At 43.6% G+C, this 25,024-nt stretch overlaps 1 protein-coding gene across 1 annotated transcript; it reads right to left on the bottom strand.

Moving 5' to 3' along the window:
* Positions 1–546: 546 nt before the first annotated feature.
* On the bottom strand, positions 547–23,642 carry LOC122739122 (helicase with zinc finger domain 2-like). The gene is made up of 9 exons (XM_043980966.1): positions 23,494–23,642; positions 17,314–18,474; positions 15,640–15,823; positions 15,369–15,476; positions 14,471–15,006; positions 12,766–13,404; positions 6,908–7,685; positions 5,773–5,848; positions 547–1,764 (listed from the first exon to the last, which is right to left on the bottom strand). The coding sequence occupies exons 1-9, from the start codon at positions 23,640–23,642 to the stop codon at positions 1,304–1,306; spliced, it is 4,092 nt and encodes a 1,363-aa protein (XP_043836901.1). The 3' UTR covers positions 547–1,303.
* Positions 23,643–25,024: the final 1,382 nt, after the last annotated feature.

Here is a 25,024-nt window from a genome sequence, read left to right on the forward strand (position 1 = left end):
TCACTACTATAAACGGTTTTTGTATTTCCTTACTCTACATGTATATAGGCTGCTCTCCCTCAGCCTCCCAGTAGGATATAACCTCCTTGTGGGCAGAGATTTGTTTATTTTTTTGTCCCCAGCACAGTCAGTGCCTGGCACACAGAAAAGCTTAATCATGTTTGTAGCAAGAAATTGAATTGAAAGAATGAGTCCCCTGAATGAATTGCTCTAGAGTTTAGTACATATCAAAGGTTCTGCAATGCACAATAGAATAGCTGACAATATAAAGTATTTTATTTTTAATCAAACCTGACGAATTTAGAAATCCTCAATAGCCAAGAGACATTGGTTATGAAAACTTTTAAAATCTTAAATCAACCCCCCCCCCCAGCAGATATTGGTAAAAATAACATGACACAATATACAAAAATGTACAAAGTGCCATCCCTTTCCCCCACAAGATCTCTGAGCAAGCACTGATGGGAAACAAAACAAACTCCCTGAGGAAAAGCAACTGAATTCCAGCTCTTCTGGAAAATGGAAGCCAAATAAAACTAGCCGGTCTATATTTACAGTTTACATTTTATTGCAAACCTATCTCTTGTACACAGTTCCAGCATATTCATGATTTTAGATATCATCAGTACAATCCGAATAGGTGTTCTGAGGCCAGGGAAAACCATTGATTATGCACATCCAACTCTTTTTTTTTTTTTTTTGAGGGGCAATGAGGGTTAAGCGACTTGCCCAGGGTCAAATAGCTAGTAAGTGTCAAGTGTCTGAGGCTGGATTTGAACTCAGGTCTTCCTGAATCCAGGGCCAGTGCTTTATCCACTGTGCCACCTAGATGCCCCTATCCAACTCTTAATTAAGCAGGATTTGTACACATGGACACTTCCAGTTGTTGAAGGTTCATGTGGCAGAGATGATCAGTTAAAGTTTATCCCAAGTGGCTATCGTGGCAGTTGCATTGGACAAATCAAGGCCAGCAAAGTTGCCTATGCCAGGGTATGAGAGTAATATTTAGTGACCATTGAACATAAGTCTGAGTATGTTGTAACCTAGCAACAACATTTAACATACTATATGTGTTTTGTCCCAAGATTTACAAAGAGGTAAATTCCCTGCCATTATCTAAACCTTTAAGCTATATTTCTGGCAACATGTAAGGCCTACTTAATCAGTGCACAGCTATTCTAGGTTCTATCTTGGGCTCGGTGTAGGTATGTCTACAACACTGGGACAAGAAAGCTTAAATACTATTATAATGGAGGGAAGATAGGTCATGGAATATCAAATCAGTAGCCAATCCCACTATTTCTCAGATACTCTTTCTGCCACATTTTTTTCCTTCATCCAGCAACTCCTGCAACAGAGGGTCATCACCACTGAGTTCAGTGTCAGACATCTGGGAAGTAATGACATTGTGATTATCCTCCTTCTCTAAGAAGTCCTCCCTGACTGCAGCCCCAGGGTTCAGTCTGTTTATCCAGGTCAATCGCAGCAAGGAACTTTGTTCCATGTCTTTCATTTTGAGGAATGAAGGAAGCACATTGCCTTGCTCAAATGTCTTTTGAATAAAGTTCTTCCATATCTCTCTGCAGTGTCCAAAGGCACATAGAGCTCTGAGATCACCTACGACAACCAGCTGTGATTGGGCCCTGGTCATCACTGTGTTAAGTAGTTGGGGCTCATTGAAAAATTCCAAGTGGGTGGCTGAGTTGCTGAGCAGGCTGTCCTGGGTATGTACAGTGCTGATGATGACTACTCGGAACTCACGACCTAGGTAAAGAGCCAAGACCCCCCAAATTAGAACATAGCCAGATTAAGTAGGAACCTTTAGGGGTGGAGCAACAAGATGATACTAGGAAGGAAACTAGGGCAGGGATGGAAGAGGTAGGGAAAACTACCCTGGGAACCATTTCCCATTGTAGGGAAAGAAGCAACCAAACCCAGAGCTCTTAAGGCATTTTTCCCTGAGTCCGCCTAGTTCTTTAAATTATAGTTAAATATTTCTCGATTACACATATAAAAATTTAACATTCATTTTCTAAAATTTTGAGTTCCAAATTCTTTCCCTTCCCCTCCCCCACCCCTTGAGAAGTCAAGAAATATAATATCAATTATACATGTGAAACATGCAAACATATTTTCATATTAGCTATGTTGCAAAAGAAAACACACACAAAACCCAAGAAAAACAAATAGTTTTTAAAAGTATGCTTCAATCTACACTCAGAGTTCATCTCTGGCAATTGAGAGCATTTTTCATCATGGGTCCTTTGGAATTGTCTTGTATTGTTGTATTGATCAAAGTAGCTAAGTTTTTCACAGTTGATCATCTTTAATATATTACTGTTACTATGTACAATGTTGCCCTGGTTTTGCTCACTTCACTTTGCATCAGTTCATATAAGTCATCCTAGGTTTTTCTGAGAGCATCCTGCTCATCATTTCTAAAATAGCACAATAACATTTCATCATAATTAAGTATTACAACTTTGTTTAGTCATTCCCCAAACAATAGGCAACCCCTCAATTTCCAATTATTTGCCACCACAAAAAGAGCTGCTATAAATATTTTTGAACAAATAGGTCTCTTTGGGATACAGACCTAGTACAGATATTTCTGGGTCAAAGGGTATATACAGATTTATAGCTTTTTGGACATAGTTCCAAATTATTCTCCAGAATAGTTGGATCAGTTCACAACCAACAGTGCATTAGTGTACAATTTTTCCACATCCCCTCCAGCATTTGTCATTTTTCTTTTATGTCATGCTAGCTAATCTGATAGGTGTGAGGTTATATCTCAGAGTTGTTTTAATATGTCTTAAATCAGTAGTGATTTAAATATTTTTATGTGACTATTGATAGCTTTAATTTCTTCTTCTAAAAACTGCCTGATAATATCCTTTGACTGTTTATCAGTTGAAGAATGGTTCTAATTTTTACAAATTTGGTTCAGAGAAATTTGCTGTAAAATTCACCCCCCTAGTTGTCTACTTCCCTTAAAATTTTCTCTGTATTCATTGTTTGTGCAAAACCTTCTTAATTTCATGTAATCAAAATTATCTGTTTTATTTCCCATGATCCTCTATATTTTTGGTGATAAACTCTTCCATTTTCCACAGATCTGACAGGTTCATTTTTCCATGCTCCCCAAATTTATTTATGATATCACCCTTTATGTCTAAATCATTTATCCATTTTGACCTTATCTTGGTATATGATGTGAGATGTTGGTCTGTACTTAGTTTCTTCAAAAATGCTTTCTAGTTTCCCCAGCAATTTTTGTCAAATAGTGAGAGTTTTTATCCCCAAAGCTTAGATCTTTGGATTTATCAAACACTAGATTGCCATGATCATTTACGACTGTGTTTTGTATACCTAATCTGATCCATCACTCCATTTCTTAGCCAGTAGCAAATTGTTTTGATGATTGCTGCTTTGTAATATAGTTTGAAATCAAGTATTGCTAGTCTTCCTTTTAATTTTTTCATTGATTCCCTTGATATTCTTGACCTTTTTTCTTCTAAATGAACTTTGTTATTAATTTTTTTTTGTAGGCAATGAGGGTTAAGTGACTTGCCCCAGCTCACACAGCTAGTTAGTATCAAGTGTCTGTGACTGGATTTGAACTCAGATCCTCCTGAATCCAGGCCTGGTGTTTTATCCACTGCGCCACCTAGCTGCCCCTATTATTACCATTTCTAGCTCTATAAAATACTTTTTGGTAGTTCTGTATGGCACTGAATAAGTAAATAAATTTAAGTAGAATTGTCATTTTTAGTATATAGGTTTGGCCAACCCATGAGCAATTAATATTTCTCCAGGTGTTTAGATCTGTCTTTATTTGCATAAAGTGTTTTGTAATTGTGTTCATATAGGTTCGTCTTGGCAAGTAGACTCCCAAATATTTTATGTCTTCAGTTATTTTAAATGGAATTTCTCTTTCTAGCTCTTGCTGCTGTTGTCTTTTTATAATTTTTCCCCTCACTATCATTTCTTTACCTAACTTTCCTGTACCACTCTTATTTCATTTAGAATATAATGTTTTAGTGATTATAGAAATTCTTGTTCACCTTGTGTCCTTTCAGGCTTTGCTTATAGCTGTTTTGATTTCATTATCTTCTTCTAAGTTTTGTATCTTGCTATCCCCTGTCACCATAGTATTTTTTTGTGGTCAGATTATTTTTTTGTTGTTTGTTCATTTTTCTAGCCTATTTATTGACTTTGAATTTATGTTAAAGTTAGGCTCTGTTCCTGGTATGGGGAAAGGAGAAAGTCACATCCACAAGCTTTAGGATTTTCTACACTGCTGTTTTCAGAGTTAGTTCTGGGAGTATGGGAGTTTTAAGCATTTCCAGAGTGGTATGATCTGTGGAGATATGTGGTCACTGCTCTCCTAGTCTATACTTTGGTCCTTACCTAGGAAGGGCCCCTGATCTCTTGGTATTTAAATAAATACTATTCCTCAGGGATCCTGCTCTTTTGGGATAACAAGCAATACAGTTCTTCAGGTTTCCTGATCCCTTGTGACCAAAAGCAATATGGCTACTCAGGATCCCTGCTCCCTCTTGACCAAAAGTGTTCTTCTCTGTCCTTGATCTGTGACCTAGAAATGGGTATAGGTAATGGAGTTGCCAAACAACTTCATATCCTGTGTCCAGTGCTAACACAGAGATCCCCTGTAATCTTTTTCTAATTAGTTGCCAGGTCATCTTACCATTTCTGGCTTGAGAACTTCCACAGCTCCTTTTGCTTCTGTTGCCACACCTAGTCCCATTTCCTCCCCACCCCCACCCCCCCCACCCCGCCCCATTATATACATATAATCACTGGGCCAGTCTCCACTTCTATGTCACAGATCTCTTCTTCCAACCTCCTAAGTTGTCTTGGGCTGGAAGAATGTCTCACCCTGACCTTTTATTGGCTCTGCCACTCCAGATTTTGATTTGAGGTGTTATTTTAAAGTTGTTTGGAGGAGAAGGTTGGGAGAAGTTAGCTGAGTGTTCCCTCTACTCTACCATCTTGGATCAATCCCTGGAAGTTCTTCAAATAGGCCTAGTTCTAAAGAATTTATATACTTTATTGCTATAGAATGAGGGTTATCAAGATGCCTGGCATCTGGCATCAAGAACTATCCAGGTAGTGTGATCCAACAGAGAGCTTCGCTACCCCCTACTTCCTACCCCTACCCCACAATGATAAGTCCCTGATTCACCTCTAACCCCATTGTCAGTCAATTTCTGACTAATGTGGAACACACACAAGGCTCTTTCTCTAATCAAGCTGAGCAAAAGAGTCCCTGCTGTGGTTATAAAGGGAACACAACCCCCAACTCCCTTAAGTGTGCCTCTCTTCTCTTACCCGAGGTGAAGCAACTAATGCCTGATCATAGTCTTAGAGGGCCTGAGAAGGCATACTAAAGATTTCTACACTATCCCACACATACACATACAGTGACCCTTGAGAGATCATTCATTATCAAATGAGATAACATTTGTAAAAACCCTTAGCAAAGTGCTTGATACATATACAAATGCTTATTCCCCTCCCTTCCCATGTCCTTAATATGTCTCCTGATTTAAGACACCAGGCATTAAAAAACTGGGCCCCCACTATCCATTGCTTAGGGGCCATACTCTAGGAATAATGGCCAACCACTGAATGAGGGTCTAAACAGATAGCTAAATGACACCTCAAATAGAGTCCTCCACTTTCTCTTCTCTACTGGACTTGGACATGTCACCTTCCAATTTTATGTCTCTGATATAAGATACTCACCTGACACATTTTCAAAATTCTCTACTACCACTTCTCCCAGTTGCTTCTTCCTCAGTTCCTCCTTCAGTTTTTTTACCTGGGGAATAGACCAACAAGGAGATGGGGATCAAGCAGTGACCTCAGCCCAGAATAAGCTCCTTCTGAAAGACTCTCACCCTTCATAACAAAACCCAGTGCCCAAACCTCAGCTTCCAACCCAACCACATCAGAACCATATGGCTTCTCCTGGGGGAAGAATCCATCACTATATCCTCTACCTCCCTGTCCAGTACCACCCAGTACAATAAAAACACTAAGCTACCTTCCTCAGATCATTTCATAGCTTACAAAATCCCACCTCCTCTATGAAACCTTCATATATTACTCAGAGAAGAGGTAAGTCTCCACCAGCTTCACTCTACTACTGGGTCATGGGATTTCCCCCCAACCCTCCACTATTTCTACCCTCTCCTATGAAACACTGGTACCTTGTACCTGCATAATATAATCATAAAGAAGATGAGCTATTGAGGTGTTTGATAAAGGCAATCATTCTACTATTATGTGTCTGTGTTTATCTATAAAAGATAAAGATAGGGATGAGAACTAGACCTGAGATTCCTTTAGTATTGGAAACTCCCAGTTGAGGAAACCCTCTACCAATACAGGTTGGCATCTCCTCTTAGATGTTTGCCTAGATAGCTTTGAGAGGTTAAGTTACTTTTCCAAGGTAACACAGACAGTATGGATGAGGATGGGCCTTAAACCCAAGTTATACTGCTTTCATTAGAATATGCTGCCTTTTGAGTATGTTTATCTATAAACATATACTTGATCAAGATGTATCATTGACAGTGATGAAGAACAATCTCAAAGGTCCCTTCTTTTCTTCAGAGGAGAAAAATTTAGATTGCAAAAGGATTCAAAGGTGATTACTTCTCTCCCCCTTTGTCCTTCCACCTCTGCTCTCATCCTTATGCATGCATATTGCCCAAGGATCCTATGAAGGACTATGGAGTTCCCAGAATGCCCACTGGACATTTTGAACAACTATGGTTTGGAAGTGAGAGCTTACACACATACGACCATTTGCAAACCAAGATTCTATTATCCCTGTGAGAAAGAGAAGACAGAGAGGAAGGGAGGGGCCAAGTACCTGAGAACCATGAGACACAACACAAATTTGCTTCTGATCAGGGCTGCCCCATTGGTAGACCCATCCTTGATAGAATTCCTGCACCCTCTTAATGACCTCCACTATTTCAGCATTGTTTAACCATGATGTCATTGAGCTATCTTTCTCAGGAGTACCAGACACATAGCACAACAAAAGTGGGTACTGCCAGGGATGTTCAGGGATTCCACTATCCTCAACAGGGATTTTGTTGGTCCCATAAAAATTGTGAAACACAAAGGAAATGATGGCTTTGGTGGTACGGTAGTTTTCATGGAAGATGATCCTGCACTGGGAAGCCAATTGGTGAGTCTCCCGCTGGTAGTACTGGAACAGCCGATTAAATAGTGAATGGTCAGCAGACTTCCTGTTCCCCACACTGAAGAGTTTGGAGGTGCTTTGCATGTGGTCCCCAGCCAAGGCAATGCGTGTGTCTTGGGTCGCATAAGCCAGTGGCATTATGGCTTCACACTCTAACATCTGAGCAGCCTCATCAATGAGGATGTGGGAAAAAAAGCCAGGTGGCACACCAAGGTTTCGGGATGAGGTGGCGGTAGTGATAATAATGGGGTGCTGCTCAAGCTCATCCTGTGTTGGGAAGCGGAAGGAACACCTGTCTTCTGAGAGGCAGCAGTACTGCAGTGCGGCTGGGTCTGTCTCATGGAAGTCCTCAGTGAGCTTGACCCTCAGGGGCATGACCTCAGGGTGTCCAGCTGTGACATAGGCATGAAAGTACTCCCGGATGTAAACATCAGCAGCACTGCAGAGGAGAAATAAAGGAGGTTCAGGATTCCTTCAATCATTTCAGTTCAATTCAACAGGTATTTATTTCCTGCCTCCTGTGTTCAAGGTACTGTACTAATTAATGCTGAGAAGTCTCTCTCCCTCAAGGAGGTTAGATTCTTCCTAGAGGTCTAAACTATACCATGTAAACTAGAGTATCAGAGAGGCAAAGGAGAGATCCAAAGTGATTGAGGGAAATTTGATCATTTGTCAAGAAGCATTTGTTTATTGCATACTGTATGAAGCACTTTGTTCAGGGAAAGGAGACAGGGAGAGATGGAAGGGGTGGGACTTCTTGGAAGGCAGAGTCATATCCAGAGACAGAAAGAGAATTCTAAGGAATTCCACTCTCAAAATTGCTTAGGAACTTTATTTCTTCTAATTAGTGGTGGCTGGTATTCAGTCTGTTGGTTATTGATCATGAAAGTTTAATCCCAGAGTGTCTCTAATGTCCCTAACCTACTGTCAAGGTGAACTCAGGGATATCAGACTCAGACTCAGACTCTAGGGGAAAACACCTAGTGAGGAAGATGGAGCTCCTTCCCACCAGTTTGACAGTGTGTTCCAAAGAAGTCTGTGCATTAGCCACAGCTTGCATTATCCATGTCACTGGCTCAGTCCACTGGTGAAGAAAATTAAGAACTGACTACACAGAACCACCTGGGAAAACTGGGCTAACAGGAGGTGCCCTGCAATGAAATGTAATGGCTGAAACAGCTGGGCTCCAAAGAGCTCCTCTTTTTCTGAGTCTTACTTTTATTTTCCTCCTATAAATCTACCTAGGGAGGGAGGAGAAGGGGTGTGTGTGGAAAATGGCTGCCATTAACCCTTCCTAGGCCCCAGAGGGCAAGGTATTCAGAGTTTTCTGGTTTTCTTGGTTTTGCCAGTAGGCAAAGCCTTCCCTTTTCCTTTAAATCAGGGAAATCAGGGTCCCGTGCCCCCCCCATGAGGGTTAAGTGACTTGTCCAAGGTCACACAGCTAGTAAGTGTCAAGTGTCTGAGGTCAGATTTGAACTCAGGTCCTCCTGAATCCAGGGCCAGTGCTTTATCCACTGTGCCACCTAGCTGCCCCAGAAATTGGGGGCTTTTAAAAAACTGTTTTTGCCTAGATAAAAGTGCTAACAGAACCAAAGAAGATAGGATTTTACAAAGGGTTCAATTTATCTTTGTTCCTTAACCCAGGTTCAATTGGGATCTAATCTTAATTTAATGCTGGTCCAGTCCTGGTAGTATGATGGTCTAATGCTATTCCAGGACCAGTCGAATCTTGGTCCAATCCTGGTTTGATCCTGCTCTGTACCTAGTTTCATTTGTTCCAACCTCAGTCCAATGATGATCCAATCCTGGTCCAACCTCACTCCGACCAACCTTGGTCTAACCCTGACCTAATACTAATCTAAACTCAGTCAAAATGAGCAAGGTCTAATCCTTTTCCAACCCAAATCCAGCCCTGTTCCAATCTTGTTTAGGAACAGCAAAGACCTCTAACTTATTTCCATCTTATTCCCCCATTTTTATCCAACATAGGATGAAGGTTTGAAACCAATAGTGATATGTGCCTAGTGTGGATGATTCTTAACTTATATCACCCTAAATTCAGAGCCTTTTAAAGCACATCAAATGGACTTTGGCAGGACACATAGGCCAGAATGGACAGGGGCAGTAAACAAGTACAAAAATTATTTATTTACAGGAAGTCCCTGTTCTCGTCAGAGAATTAGCCAATCAGCACAGAAGGACATAGAAAAGCTGGCATACTGTTCCAAGGCCATGAAGATTAAGAAACCTCAGTGACTAGATTAGGTGATATTTCGAGAAAACAAAGCCAGACCAGAGCAAAAGGGAAGTAGTAAGCAACTGAAAACAAAATCAGAAAAAAAGTAACCTTCTGTGTAGATAGAAAGAAAATTACTCTGTTCTGTGCAAAATAGTATTAATGATCATGAACCAATCACCAGATGCCAACAGCAACATCCACACTCCAATGCCAGCCCCAGATCCTTTTCCTAGAATAGGACTAGGAGTTCAGAACCCAACATCCTAAAGAACATTTGGAATTAATTTTTTACAAAAATGTATCCTCTTGACTTGTTCCACACTGACCATCACCCCAAGCTCAGTCCCAACTGAAGCATGTAACACCAATGTAACACCAATTCTTATGTTAAACCTAACCGCCGAGTCTTTTTTCTCTCTCTAACCATTTCCCAGTGCCAGTGTCCAGTGGACAGGTTCCTGAATTTCCCACCTGTACCTCAAACTGAGCATTTCTAACAATGAACCCATTGTTTCCAGCTTCTGTCCCTTCTTCCTAAATTATCTCTATCAATGGCAGCACCAACATCACCCTCTCTCAACCTGAAGTCATGTTCGACTCTTCCTTGTCCAACATCCCACATATGCAACCAACTGGCAAATCCTATAGTTTCTATCTCTCCTGTGTTTCTAATTCAACTCTTCTCCACTACCACTTCCCCTTCATTTAGGCCTTTGTTGTCCTCATCCTCTAGTTGACTTCTCTCTTTGGGTTCTCCATTCTGTCAGACAGGGTAGATGTCCCTACAGAGATGGATGCACCAAAGCATCCATCCAGATTCTGTTTTCATCCAGATTATTGCAGTAGGTTCCAAACTAGAATTTCTGCCCATATGAGGCGAGTTTACAGGTGGTCAAGTCTGGCCCCTTTCTCATCCGTTCTCCATTCCACATGCTGGATAATCTTCCCAATGCACTGCTAGAATCACATCACTCCTCTCCTTAAAAATCTCCAGTGGTTGCCCATTCCATATGGAATCAGGCCTCAATTCCTGATATTGGTTTTCAAGGCCCTTCACAATCTGTCATGACCCTACCAAATGAACTCTTCCTTCTCCTCGTCCTCCTCCCTCCTTTATGTATTCGAAGTTCTTTCAAAATTAAGACTACTTTGTTCCCTGTTTTCATCGTAACCTCCCATTTCTGTGCCTGTGCTCATATTTTCCATACATAGAATAGAGCCACTGGTAGGTTGGTAAATGTTTAACAGCTGGCCCTGGTGAATAGGAAGGATGTAAAAAGAAGACAGCAGGCAAGGGCAGCTAGATGGTGCAGTGGATAAAGCACTGGCCATCAGTTCAGGAGTACCTGAGTTCAAATCCAGCCTCAGGCACTTGACACTTACTAGCTATGTGACCCTGGGCAAGTCACTTAACCTTTACCGCTCTGCATAAAAAAAAAGAAAGAAAAAAAAAAGAAAAGCACATTTCTAGGTGTTATGTTGTGAAAGAAAACACAACACCCCCCCCATGCCTCCCCAAAAAAAAGTAAAGAAAAAAGAAGAGAGAAGGCAACAAGATAAATTTCTCTTTCTAGGGTCCTTCAAGTAGTCATCCTATCTACTCAAACATCTCCAGGGACCAGAAACTTATTTATCTACATCCAGGGGTGTACTGTTACACTGTCTCGGGGAGGAGGAGACAGGAATTATACAAGACACACTTTTTTTTTTTTGTGTGGGGCAATGGGGGTTAAGTGACTTGCCCAGGGTCACACAGCTAGTAAGTGTTAAGTGTCTGAGGCTGGATTTGAACTCAGGTACTCCTGAATCCAGGGCCAGTGCTCTATCCACTGTGCCACCTAGCTGCCCCAAGACACACTTTTAAAGTTAAATTTGCATTATTAAAATTGAAATCTTTATTTTCTTTTCTTTTTTCCCCCCTGGCCAATGAGGGTTCAGTGACTTGCCTAGGGTCACACAGCTAGTGTCAAGTGTCTGAGGTGATATTTGAAGTCAGATCCTCCTGAATCCAGGGCCTGTGCTTTATCCACTGGGCCACCTAGCTGCCCCCTAAATCTTTCTTAAATCTAGGTAAACGAAACAAAAAAAAAATCAAGGCCTAATTTTGTAGGTTTTGCTTATTTCTGAGTGTGTGTGTGTTTGCACACGTGTGTGCGCTCACACTGAAATTTTAAAAAATCAGAAAGTCGGTCCAGTATTAAGCTGGCTCCAATATACTCCTGAAGAGGCCACCACCGTCGTCTATCCATTTCATGACTGGTAATGTCTCTCCCTTCAAGGTCCACCTCAGATTCTACCTCCCCCACGAACATTCTACCGTTCGCACCCATATGCAAGTGAAAATCATCTTTCCTCATTTTGCCTGGCCCTCCTTTGCCCCAATCACATTCTACTTTTTGTCAGCCTTATTTGTGTAACCTGGAGAAGTAAAAGCTGGTGGATAGTTGTCTTGGAATATTTGAAAAGCTGCCACAAGGAGGAGGGATTGCTTGGCCCCAAAGGCTGGGGGCGGGGGAGAGTTACAAAGAGAATTTTCTTTTTTAAGCTGCTCACTGCAAAGCTCATCACTAGACTGCCAGCTCAGGCTGGCATCCTACATGTTCCCACCTCTCTCAGCCTCTTCTCACCTTTGATGGGAGGGCTGGAGGTAGAGCACTAAACTCCACCCAAAGCTTTCCTTCAGAGAGGGCAGGATGTGTACTTTCAGTTCACTCCACTTTCCATCAGTGGCTCTGCACAGTGGGGTACCCCTGGTGTCCTTCCCCGCCCCACTTTCCAGCTTCTTTTTGTGTGTTGTCTTTCCTGAGACTGGAATCCCCCTGAGAGCAGGTGCTGTCTCTCCTCCCCCCCCCCCCCCCCCCCCCCCGCCCCAGTACAGTAATAGCTGTGTATTGGATTGAGTGGAATTGAAAAAATGGAAAAAAAATTCCCAACAATTAGTTGTTCTGCCTGGAACAGGTGGCAGGTACCCCCTCTGTAGAGGTCTTCAGAGGCTGTAAGCGGGGATGTTCCCATGGGGATTTCTTAGCATTTATGGGCTGGAGAAAAGATGGTCACTGAGGTCCCTTCCACCGCTAGAATTCTGTGATTTGGAATCTGTGTATATGTTGCCTGTAAAAGAGTGACATCTGCTTTAATCTTTGTATCTCTAGTGCATCCTAGCCCACAGGATAGTGTCCTTGACTGCATTAGACTACACTAGACTGTACTATTGAGGGTAGGCCTACCTAGCCACCCAAAGAAGGCAGCTCCTGCTTCAGTCGGTCCCAGTCCAGCTTACCTCTCGGTGTGGGTACAGATCAACACCTTGGTATTTGGCTGTTTGATCACCTCCAGCGAGGCCCAGGCTAGTGTATATGTCTTGCCTGTCCCAAATGGGCCGTAAATGAGCAGTGGAGGCACTTGTCTCTTCCCACTGGCTGTGCCTGTGATGTAGGAGATGGCCTGCTTCTGTTTTACATTACAGATGATATCCTGGGTAGGCAGAGTCAAAGAAGGCAGAGAGCAGGCAGCTATGTCAGGTAACACCACTCTCACATCATGGAGTGTGTCGATGGCTTGATGCCACCTCCCAAAGACTATTCTGTCAATTTGAAACTGGATTTCCATAAGCTGAGAATCTCCATCCTTAAGTCCCAAAGCAGAACAGCAGTGGCTTGGCAGTAGGAGCCACACATTTTGCTCCAAAGTGGTCTTGACCTTCACCTGAACTTCATATACACAGTTGTCAGGGGCAGGGATAGGTGCCACATAAGCAGTGCTAATGGCCCTGCTTAGCAAGGAGCCCTGGTCTGTGTCCAGTGTCAGGGAGCAAGGAATTCGTCCTGTGACAAGTGATTTCTCTTGTGCTTCAAACTTCATGCCCATTGCTGAGGTCTGCACCTTGGAGGACAATCTGCCTTCCACCTGAAGGTTCAGTCTATGGAAAAGGGAACAATGAGCTGGTAGACTGCACCTCCCTGGCTCTCCTCTAACCCACCTATCTCCCTCAAACATTCCTAAATTTCTGTTCTCGTATCATCTCTTTATCTCCTGTGGCTCTAATTATCCTAGACAGCTGAGAGCATCATAGGGTGGCAGTAGAACAGCTGATTCAAGATAGCTAATCATCACAATAGAGAAGTCGGCAACCTCACCCTTTTAACACAATGCCAGACCCTGACAGTAAAACCTTCATTCCTGACATTTATGTTAGGGGTTTTCCAATGTGTATTCCTTCATTGCATGCATTAATTTATCAGAATCTCACAAACCCTCTTAGCTACATGGTGTGAGAAAATTATGGGATTTGACAGATACTCAAAGGCCCACCTGGAGATTAATCTAAACTGATTGAATTAAGTAGGCGTGATTGACTTTGCTGATTAGCCTACTTAAAGTTAATTAGATTGTAACCACACCTGGCTGGCCCTTAAGGAGGTATTGTTCTCAAAAGCTAAGGACTTTAAACTCAACTCAAGACCACCTTCAAGTCCAGTGAACCAATGGATTTGGATGATGCCTATCAATCAGCTTGAATCAGTGTGTAAGGACCTCCTATGTTCTGGACCTATAAAAAACTTCCACACTCAGTTTGAGAAGAGTTTATGGTTGAAGCAGGCTCATGGCGGAGGACTTGAGGAAGAACCTGACCAGGCTGGAACTCTAGGCTAGATAGGCCTTTTCTTAACTTTCTGAATTCCATGTGAATACCTGGTATGCTTTAATAAATGCTTAATGCCCAAAGACTGGTGCTAAAGCTTCTAATTTAAGGTGACCACACATTTAGATTTTAAACATCACAATGGGTTGGATATTATGATCCCTACTTGACAAATAAGCAAAAGGAGGCTGAGAAGTAACATGGCTTGCTTAAGGTCATATAGCCAGGTCTCCTGGCTAACATATCTCTCGTTGCCCCCTTCTTGGGCTCCCTGCTTCATACCACCCTCGCCCCAACTCCCTCACCTCCCTATTCCTAGCCAATGCCTCAATCCCATTTTTACCTGTCCATCAGCTGTTGCTGAGCCTCCTCCTCCACATACAAGAATTGGTGCATCCTGTCCCGATAGTTGGCCAGAGTTATAGGGATCTGGGTCGAAGCCATCGACTTGTAGTTGTTCATTTCTTGGGAGCTCACATTGTATTTGGCTAGTAGGTTCACCTCCTCAGCTGTCCTGGCTACACTGGGCACCACACAACGAGTCCCACTATGCCAGTGGATCATCTTCAGTAGACAACCGTGGTCTTGGATACAGGTGGGCAGCATTTCAGGGACCTCCTTCTGGCCTACCTGCACGTGTAGCTTCTGTATTAGGACAGGCCGTCGTCCAAAGTCAAAGGCCACCCACTGATCGTAACTGCCAGTGGCGATACACTCCACATGTACCTCCACATGGAAGGTCATCACTGCAGCATCATGCACCCGGAACCTTGAGCCTTGGGCACAAAACTGTCCTGGTGGAAGCCCAGGACCCACCAAGGAGAACATTGCTCCCATATGCTGTTTGAGGAGGGCTACAGATTTCAGTGGTCGTTGGCCCTACAGAGGTGGTGGGGAAAGAAATGGTACAACCTCAGCAGTGTAGCCCATCTACTCCTGACCTTCTCTCCTTCTCTCTTCCTTTCCCCAACCCCCTTCTTTCCCCTCCAAAGCCAGGCCATGGTCTCAGGCCATAGCTTCTCCTCTATTAGCTGCCCCAAGACATCAGGATTCATTCTGGCACAAGTCTTTTAGACCTCTAACTCCCCCCCTCAGTCATCCCTCCATGGGCTACCCTGCCACCTCACATCTTGAGTAATTGCCTCTAGTACTAAGAGGATGAAGCTGGATTAGCCCCTGAATGCTAGGACTAGGGTGAAAGCTTCACATATATACTCACTTCCCCAAACTGTGTCACAAACCTTGGAATGGATGATAAATTTCCAACGGCGGTGTGATTTCTTGTCCTCTTCCTGGCACTGTAAGGGCTGGCCATAGTGAATGGTTATGTCACGTACAGACCTAGATCTCTGATGAAGGACAGACAAGCACAGGGGGCTGTTAGTAGAAAGGATACTGCCCCAACATCTGACCCCTGCCCCAACTGTCCATGGGATTAGATTCAGTTCCTTCTCATTTTTCACCCCTCTTCTGAAGTCCCTCATCATAATCCGTTCCCTGAGCCCTACTCACCACCAGCACTTCATTGCCACTGTCTGGGTGTTCACGGAAAAACTGGTCCTGGAAGAAGAGGAGTCCATGCTTCCAGGCTGAGTCTTCTGTCATCTGCATGGTCAGTGCCCGAAGAATCCATTCCTGCAGCTCTCCTAGAGAGTGTGCTTTGGTGCATCCATCTCTGTAGGGACATCTACCCTGTCTGACAGAATGGAGAACCCAAAGAGAGAAGTCAACTAGAGGATGAGGACAACAAAGGCCTTGCTTTACCCTTTCCCCATGTTGCCCCATGGAACAGTATCAAAATCAGGTGGAAAGCATAGTGGATTTGGACTCAGAAGAACTGGGGCTTCAAATCCTAACTTTGATACTTAGTATTTATGTGACCTTGAGCAATTCCCATCCCTCTACCCCAGTTGCCTCATCTGTAAAATGAGAGGACTTAACTAGATGACCCATGAAATCCCTTACAACTCTAACTCATATCCTATTGGGCCATCTCAATGTTCTGGTTTGGAGAGGGACTGGAACATGTAAAAGGAGTGATTAGTATAGACTTTCCCCGAAGGTTCGATCCCTAAGCTTGGGGGCTGGGGGTTGGTCCACTCAATTATATACAAAATATAGGGCTTGATAAGGAAGTAAGGGTAAGGAGTGGGTAAGGTCTTCAGTCTTTCCTCGGATAGCTGAGCCTTGGGAGGTTGGCATTTTCGGTATGTGTGTGGCACTAAAGGGTGGTCTGGTTCTGTATGTGATACAATGGAAAGAACTTAGGTAGTAGAATGCCACAACTGTGTCTGACTCCTTAAGATCACTTTCACCTGAGACCGGTCACTTAAGCCTTTCTGTGTCTATTTCCTCATCTGAAAATTGGGGAAAATACCTGCCCTGCTTACTTCCTAGAATTGCTTTGATGACCCAGTGAGACACACTGTAAAAACTCAAATCCCATACAACAGGCATTTTCTGATCTCACCACCACCACCCCACATTATCCTCCTCCTACCAGGCTCCCTCCCAACTTCTTTCTATGATCAGCTTCCATTTACACTGTGTATTTATACCTTTGCATGTCCTTTTTTTTTTTTTTTTTTTTTTTTTTTGGTAAGGCAATTGGGGTTAAGTGACTTGCCCAGGGTCACACAGCTAGTAAGTATCAAGTGTCTGAGGCTGGATTTGAACTCAGGTCCTCCTGAATCCAGGGTCAGTGCTCTATCCACTGTGCCACCTAGCTGCCCCTGCATGTCCTTTTACATTTTATTTGTATATACTTGTTTACCTGTTGTTTCCACATTAAAAAAAAGTAGAATTTGAGGTCTTTGAAGGCAGGGACTGTGATTTTGTCTTTTTTTTTTTTTTTTTTTGCAGGGGATTGAGGGTTAAGTGACTTGCCCAGGGTCACACAGCTAGTGAGTGTCTGAGGTCAGATTTGAACTCAAGTCCTCCTGAATCCAGGGCCAGTGATTTATCCACTGTGCCACCTAGCTGCACTGATTTTGTCTTTCTTTGTATCTTCTACACTGATCAGTGCCTAGCACATGCAGAAGAGGAAAGGTGGGAAGAAAGCTCTTTGAAAGCAGCTTCTAACTCCTCTTTCTTCCTTACACAATGCCTAGTCTAAGGTAAGCCACATAATTCATGCTCAAGTATCTGCTGAACAAAGTGCTGCCTTTTCCACCTCTAGGACCTTACCTGGGGCACAGTTTGAATTCACTGACTGTGATGCTGGGGGGTCGATGCTCCCATAGGGCCCCCTGGGCATAGGATACTCTCAGTTTGTGCTCTTGGGAGGAGCAGTGATTCTTGAAATTCTCTTGAGAGCCCAAGGTCACATGGCAGGCCTGGCAGGACAGTTGGATCTGGGCTGAAGAATCTGGACTCCCATCACCACTGCCATCCACTCCACTGGCCCTGGTCCTTCCTCCAGACTCCAATGTGGCTCGAATCAAGTCAGGTCGAGACAAGTAGTCACTAGCCTCAGCTTCCCACACTGCCATCTCTACATGGCTATGAGCATAGCTACAGTTGGCAGCCCCCTGCTGACACGGCTGTCCTCGAGACACAACCATACAATATTCTAGTAAGAGACCTCTTCTCAGGGGCTTAGGCCTGATCTCCACTAGCTGGTCCTCACTCGTTACATGTACCAGAATGCAGCCAGAAGAGCAATGCTCTGGGCACACCCGGTTTGGACCCCAGTGGGTCACTCGTGGAGGGCAGTTCTCAAAGCAGGCCTTACAGATTTCCTGAAAATAGCCTCCAAATTCTGCCCAAATTTTCTCAACTGTTCTCTGGCTCCTGGGGGTCCAGTGGTACAAGCTGTTCTTTACTTCAGCTTTTAGCCATAATCTGGGAATGTAGTTCTGCCTCTCAAAAGTCCAGACCACTGCTTCCTCTGGACTGCTGGCAAATGTGCACTGGTTATGTCTCCTGCAGCCTGTCTCACGTCTGTAGTAGTGGCACTCTTCATAGTGTCTGGGCTTGGGGAAGATGGGCCTACGTCGAACCTTCCTCCACCCTTGGTATGGAGGAGTTCCCTTGGCTCTTGCAAGGAGGATCTCACCAGGACAATGGTGATCTATGATATGCCATACATAGGTGGTGTTATCCAATGGCTTGGTACAGACTGAGCAGCCAACGAGAAGCTCCAACTGGCTCTGCAGCTCATCCAGAAGCACCTTTTGCCTGGACAGCACCGCTTGCCCCAGGATGGTGGAGCTGGCAATGAAATAGCCAGAGATTCCAGGTAAAACTCCTTTATACTCCAGAAACATTAGGTCAGTTGGCAGCAATGGAGCAAGGTCATTAAGGTAACTGGTCTTCAAGATCAGTTTCTTTCCCAAATTCAAAACCCTAGGGAAATAGGAATAGTTAGGAGTTTGAAGAGGAAATTGGAAGGGGAGGTGGGGTAGAGGAGATGGTTCCTTCGAGGTAGGGACTGTTTCCTGCTCTCTAAGCCTGTGTTGGGCCCCATCAAGAAAAGGAAAGTAGAAGCCCTATCTTGGTGAAGTCCCTGGTATGGAAGGGAATAAAAACTAAAGACACACAAGTTTCCACTTACAGTGGAAAACATGGAAATCAATACCTAACTAATTATACCTCTGGGGACAGGACATAAGGTAACAGGAGTGACCATAAGAATAAGGTGATCAGAGGTAGACCAGGTTAGTTTTGAAACACTAAACTTCATGAAGAAATTCATTTTGGAGCAGAATTTGGAAAGATGGAGAGACACGGTTTTGTGAAAAGAAGAGAAGCTTTAGGTTTGGGTACTTTTTCAAGTTGAAAATAATTTTCTCTTTTAACCATCTATAAAAACCAAAGGACAACCCCCCCGGCAACCTGTCCTGTGAACATTCCTCCTTATCCCCAACACTTCAAATGTTACCCAGGACTCCCCCAGGAGCTCATGGGACAGTCTGCTTGAGATGTGGGAAGGGAGGCTCCTATGGTGACCACTCTACCCTAGAGAAGCAGGAAGGCAAGCAGACTGGAAGACACAACTCTGCTCACAGTTGGGAAGAAAGCCCAAACTTCCCTCCCACGAGTCTCGTCTTCTATCCCCCTCCTAGAGTTCCATTCCCATTTCCTAGAGTTTACTAGAAGAAGAAATGCTCTAACATGCAGAGTGCCCAACTGGCCACCACCATCACTATCATCACCTTTACCATCACCATAACCATGACCTAAAATCTCCACTAAGTTTTTGTAGGGACACAACAACCTTATGCAAAGATTTCCCTAGGGACTAATTTTCAATGACATCTCCTTCATTCTGGTCCCCCAAGGCTTAGGAGACTTATCGATTCATTCTACAAACTAGGAAACGGAGGCACTCCTCAAAGCCTCCTGAATCTTTTGAACTCCAGAACCAATACACTGAGTTCCCATACAAGATTTCTATCAGAGGGGTGGAGGGAAATATTAAGGGAGCAAAAAGTCCCATGTCCTTCAGGAGCCTTTCTGCTAAGGACAGAATCCATCTGGCCCAAGGACACAGGGCCTCATTACGATCAGTCCTCCCTCTTTTCCCTCTTCCTCATGTCAATGGCTGTTAGGCAGAGAGATTCTCAGGGAATAGGCTAGTGAATGAACAAGGGAACCACATCCTTGTCTCTTTAAATCCTGGGTTTTGCTTTTCCCATCCAATTAAAAATAAGCCCTTGACTCACTTGATGTACTTCAATTTTCCTTTCAGATTCTCCTATAATGGGAAATCATATTACTTTAGCGTTGGAATGACTAGAACCAACGTCTCAGAGAAATGAATCATATCTCAGGCAAACCAGAACCTTCCTCTCTTCTCTATTAAGCAAACACACAAGACCATATATACATTATGTTGAATTAGCATAGCTGAAATGGCTATTAATACTGCCAGGTGAACTGAGTCCCTCCCTGCTCCAACCCTGAGCCCTGACCCCGCCCCCACTAGACCCCCCCACCAGATGGCTGCAGCATACTTCACCAAAACACTTGAACCCATTCAGAAAAGCTCCCTCCCTTCCTTATCTCACGTGACTCAAATCTCCCACTATCTTGTCTTTCTTTTTTCTTTTCTTTTTTTTTTCTGGGCAATGAAGGTTAAGTGACTTGCCCAAGGTCGCACAGCTAGTAAGTGTCAAGTATCTGAGGCCAGATTTGAACTCAGGTCCTCCTGAATCCAGGGCCAGTGCATTATCCACCACGCCACCCAGCTGGCCTTTACTATCTTGTCTCTCATCCCTGCCTCTCATGAAGATATATACCCCATCTCTTTGCTATGGAAAACCACACAATATGCACCCTTGAGTCCATCCCTTCCATTCTCCCCCAGCACATTCCATCACTAACCTCTCTCCAGACCTCCAGTATTATATCATCAGCTACCTATTGGATATCTCAGAACCAGATGTCCCATAGACATCTTTTTTTTGGGGGGGGGGAAGAATGAGGGTTAAGTGACTTGCCCAGGGTCACACAGCTAGTTAGTGTCATGTGTCTGAAGCTAGATTTGAACTCAAGTCCTCTACTGCACCACTTAGCTGCCCCCACCATAGACATCTTAAACTCAAAAACCAGAACTCAGTGTCCTTCTCTCTATTTCCTAGTTATATCCAATCTGTTTCCAAGATCCATAGATGCTACCTTTGTAATAGCTCTCATATATGTCTCTGGCTAGTATACTAGTATACTACCTGGGACAATCAAGCAAATAGCTTGCTGCTTGTGCTCTCTGCTTCAAATCTCTCCCCACTCTTCCTCCACTTAGCTGTCAAATTCATCTTCCTCAAGGTCTGGTCTATGTCATTCCCCCCTTCATTCAATAAACTCCAGTGGGTCACTATTCCTTCCAAGATCAAATATAAAACTCTCTGTTTGGCTCTTAAACCCTTTCACAACTTGACTCTTTATTCCCAGGTACTCTATGATCCAGAAACGATGTCCTTGCTGTTCCTAGAACAAGACACTCCATCACCCAACTCGGGTTAATTTTCACTTTGCTGCCTCCCCCCTTCCCCACCCCCATGTCTGGAATCCTCTCCTTCCTAGTGGCTTCTTTCAAATCTACACTGAAATCCTATCTTCTGCAAGCTTTTCATGATCTCCCTTAATGCTAATGCTTTCCCTTTGAGATTACATTCAATTTACCCTGCAAAAAAGTTAAAAGTTAAAAGTTGTTGGCACGTGCTCCCTCCTCTATTAGAATGTGAGCGTTTTAAAAGTAGGAACTGTTTTTGCCTGTTAGTATCATCAGTTCTTGGCACCTAGTAAGTGCTTAATAAATGCTTGTTGATTGATTTGCTGGTTGTCAAATGGAAGCATACATGAGGTTTGCAAGGTAAAATAGAGACAATGTAATCAGTCAAACAAAGATGATACATCCAGTTAACTAACACCCAAACACAAAAGCTTTTTGTCCACCTCTCCAGCTTTTGGAAGCCACTCAGATCTCCCCATTGCCCACTAGCATAAATCAGTGGAGGGACAAACAGGACTTCATTTCTCAGATAACTCTTACTGTAAAGCCGCTCTATCTTATTAGCAGCACTCACGTTTTTCTAGGAAGGAGTATTTGCCCCAGAAATGTTGCATCTTTTTTTTTTCCTAAAAGGAAATTTAAAAAAAAAAGACTCTTGGAGGAGTGGATAAAGGACCAATGAAAGAAAGTGTTTGTAACACAGTTTATTCCTTAAGCAGGAGACTGACATAAAGTTCCCTTAGAGAAACAGAACAACTTTAACCAGACTTGGAAGTGCTCTGGGATCACATAACCTAAGAATAGAGGCTCCGGACTCTGGGAATAATGGCAAGAAGTGTGCCCTTACTCCATCCCATCGCCATCCCCATCGCCATTCCCATTCCCTTCCCCAAACCATTCCTCAAAAGAATCTGGGTTAAGTAAGAACGGGAATCCCGCCCCACCACTTGAAAGAGCTCAGTCCGGAACCCCGGCTTGTTCCTTTGGGACTCAAGGGAAGTCGGACAGGAATCCTGGAGCAAAATCTGTCTAGGAAAAGGAACCGGACTAATCTTTGATGTCTTCACTCTGCCTCCTCCCGCTAGTAGTCGGATACCCTGCTTACCTGCTGCCCCGGACCTAGATCTGATTCTGGCGGTCCTAGGAGCTCTCTCTAACCAATCAGTTAAGGCCCTGGACGCCAGTCCCAGGTAACGGGACTCTTTCAACTCCGCTCACTTTGGCTCCTGAGGCTATTCAAACTTCTGATAACTTGCAAATTTATTCACAGCCTAATCAAGTACACCTACAACTGCCCCTCCCTCTTACTGCAGTCCAAGCCCACCCTCTTAGTTCAGGCTCCTCCTCCTCCTCCTCCTCCTCCTCCTCCTCCTCCTCCTCCTCCTTAACCCTCCCCTCTCCTCCCACCTTTTTCCTCTCTTCTTCCTGCCTCTCCAATTGCAGCTTCTAGTTTCCACCTTCTTCACCTCTGGCTCCAACGTGCTCACAACCCAACCCCCCAGCACCTTCACAACACCTTCAGTTTAGGTGAGTTTTTAATGTTGACAGTTCACACACATTCATTCACAAACACATAGTATCCACCTCCTCTCAATAAGTTCCGTGTGTGTTTCCCTCAGAGGCCGATCTACTTTTTCCCACAGGCTCTATGACTGTTAGAAACGAAAACACATTCGATGGGTAAACTCCCTTCTCTCTTAGCACTTACATGGAACACTTTCTGAGTATCTGGAACAGTGTTTGGCACACAGGCCATCTGCGTGTGTTTATTAACATACACACACACATTCAGAAACAGACACACAAGAGGCACCCTCTCCATAGTCTCTGGCTCTTTAAAGATAAAGCTAGGACACCTTCATAAGATGACTCAGTCAAATTCAGAACTCTTACAGGTCAGCTCTGCATTCTTTTTTTTTTTTTTTTAGTGAGGCAATTGGGGTTAAGTGACTTGCCCAGGGTCACACAGCTAGTAAGTGTTAAGTGTCTGAGGCCAGATTTGAACTCAGGTAGTCCTGAATCCAGTGCGGGTGCTCTATCCACTGAGCCACCTAGCTGCCCCGTCTGCATTCCTTCTGACTCCTGAAATCCCTATGTCAAGGACAGCACCAGAGGTCTGAATTATCTTTGAACTGCTTAACTTTGCCTCCACATCACTAGGTCATTTCTGCCTTTAGAATCTCTCCTATTCCTCCTTCTCAGTCCCCCATATTTATTCCTAACAGTCAAACTTCTATGATAATATGATCATATTACCTTAACACCCCCTTCACCCTCCCTTTAGTCCAAGCATTCTTCTCTCAACTAGAAGAGCTGCAAGTTTCCCAACAGGTTTCCACATCTCCATTCATTCCCTCTCCCAAACATTTTGCACAGATAGCCCAACAGAGATGTGCATAGTAGGGACCCACCCCAGGGGAGCATAATCACTAACCAAGTCTTTCTTTTCCAAGGGTGACAGTGTCAGGAGCTTCCCTTCAGTGAAAAGACCCAAAGTGATGTTTGTTCCAAGGCATGATGGCCCACCCTTGCCCCCTCTGTACACATAGTCTTGGTCCATTATGCGACCAGGTTAATTTTCCTAAAGTAGTACTTGGGTAATGTCCTTCCTCTGCTTAGTCTACTAGATAAACTCCAAAATCATTAGGTTGCCATTCGAAGGTCTTCACAATTTCATAACCTTACTTGAGGATAGATACACTATATTGAGTGCGGTGCAGTAGATAAGAGTGCTGAACTGGGAGTCAGGAAGACCTGGGTTCAAATTCTGTCTCCCACATTTTGCCACGCAATCTGGGCATATCACTTAACTTCTTTCAGGCTGTTTCCTAATCTGTAAAATTGGGATAACAATTCCTACTAATATAACCTTATTGTTGCAGTCAATAAGATATTAGGAAACAGGACCTCAGAAAGGATGACAGATTGTAGGGGGTCAAAGAGGGAAGAATGGTCAAGACTTGGAGTCAGAGTATATTTTTCTTTTTTTCTTTTTATTTTTTTTTCAGAGTATATTTTTCAACGTAAATGATAATTACTTGCTTGTAAAGGAGCAGAAAAGCTTTCTCTTCCCTTCCCGGGCCCAAATGCACAAACCTGCAGTGAGTGACTTTCTAGTGTTTTCAAGGGTTATCCTGGTGCCAACCATCAGTAAGACACTTCCTTCCCAAGATGGAGCTGTGGTCGTGAGGTTTTCTCTGTGAACTTTAGCTCTTTAGCTACCTGGTGCAGTGGATAGAGTGCCAAGCTTGGAGAAAGAGCTAAATTCAAATTTGCCCATAGACACTTAGTAGCTATGACCCTGGGCAAGTCACTTAAACCCTGTTTGCCTCAAATTTCTCATCTGTAATATGGGGATAATAATAGCACCCATCCCCCAGAGTTGTTGTGAAGATCTGTGATAAAATAATGGGATTTAGCAGATACTCAAAGGACCACCTGGAGATTAATCTAAACTGATTGAATTGAGAGTGATTGACTGCTGATTAGCCTACTCCAAATTAACTAGATTGTAAGCACATCTGGCTAGCCCTTAAGAAGGTATTGTTCTCAGAAGGTAAAAACTTTGAACTCAGCTTGAGACCACCTTCAAGTCCAGTGAACCAATGGATTTGGATGACACTAGCCAATTAGTTTGAAGCAGTGTGTAAGGACCTTCTATGCTCTGGACCTATAAAAAAGCTTCCACACTCAATTTGAGGGTGTTTGTGATTAAAGCAGGCTCCTGGCAGAGGACTTGAGAAAGAACCAAACCAGGCTGGAACTCTAGGCTAGATAGGCCTTTTCTTAACTTTCTGAACTCCACATGAATACCTGGTATGCTTTAATAAATGCTTAATGTACAAAGGCTGGTGCTAAAGCTTCTAATTTAAGGCAACCACACAATTTAGATTTTAAAAATCACAGATCAAATGAGATAATAATTGTAAAGTGCCTGGCACC

This window comes from Dromiciops gliroides, chromosome 2 (genome assembly GCF_019393635.1).
Source record: "Dromiciops gliroides isolate mDroGli1 chromosome 2, mDroGli1.pri, whole genome shotgun sequence".
NCBI lineage: Eukaryota > Metazoa > Chordata > Mammalia > Microbiotheria > Microbiotheriidae > Dromiciops > Dromiciops gliroides.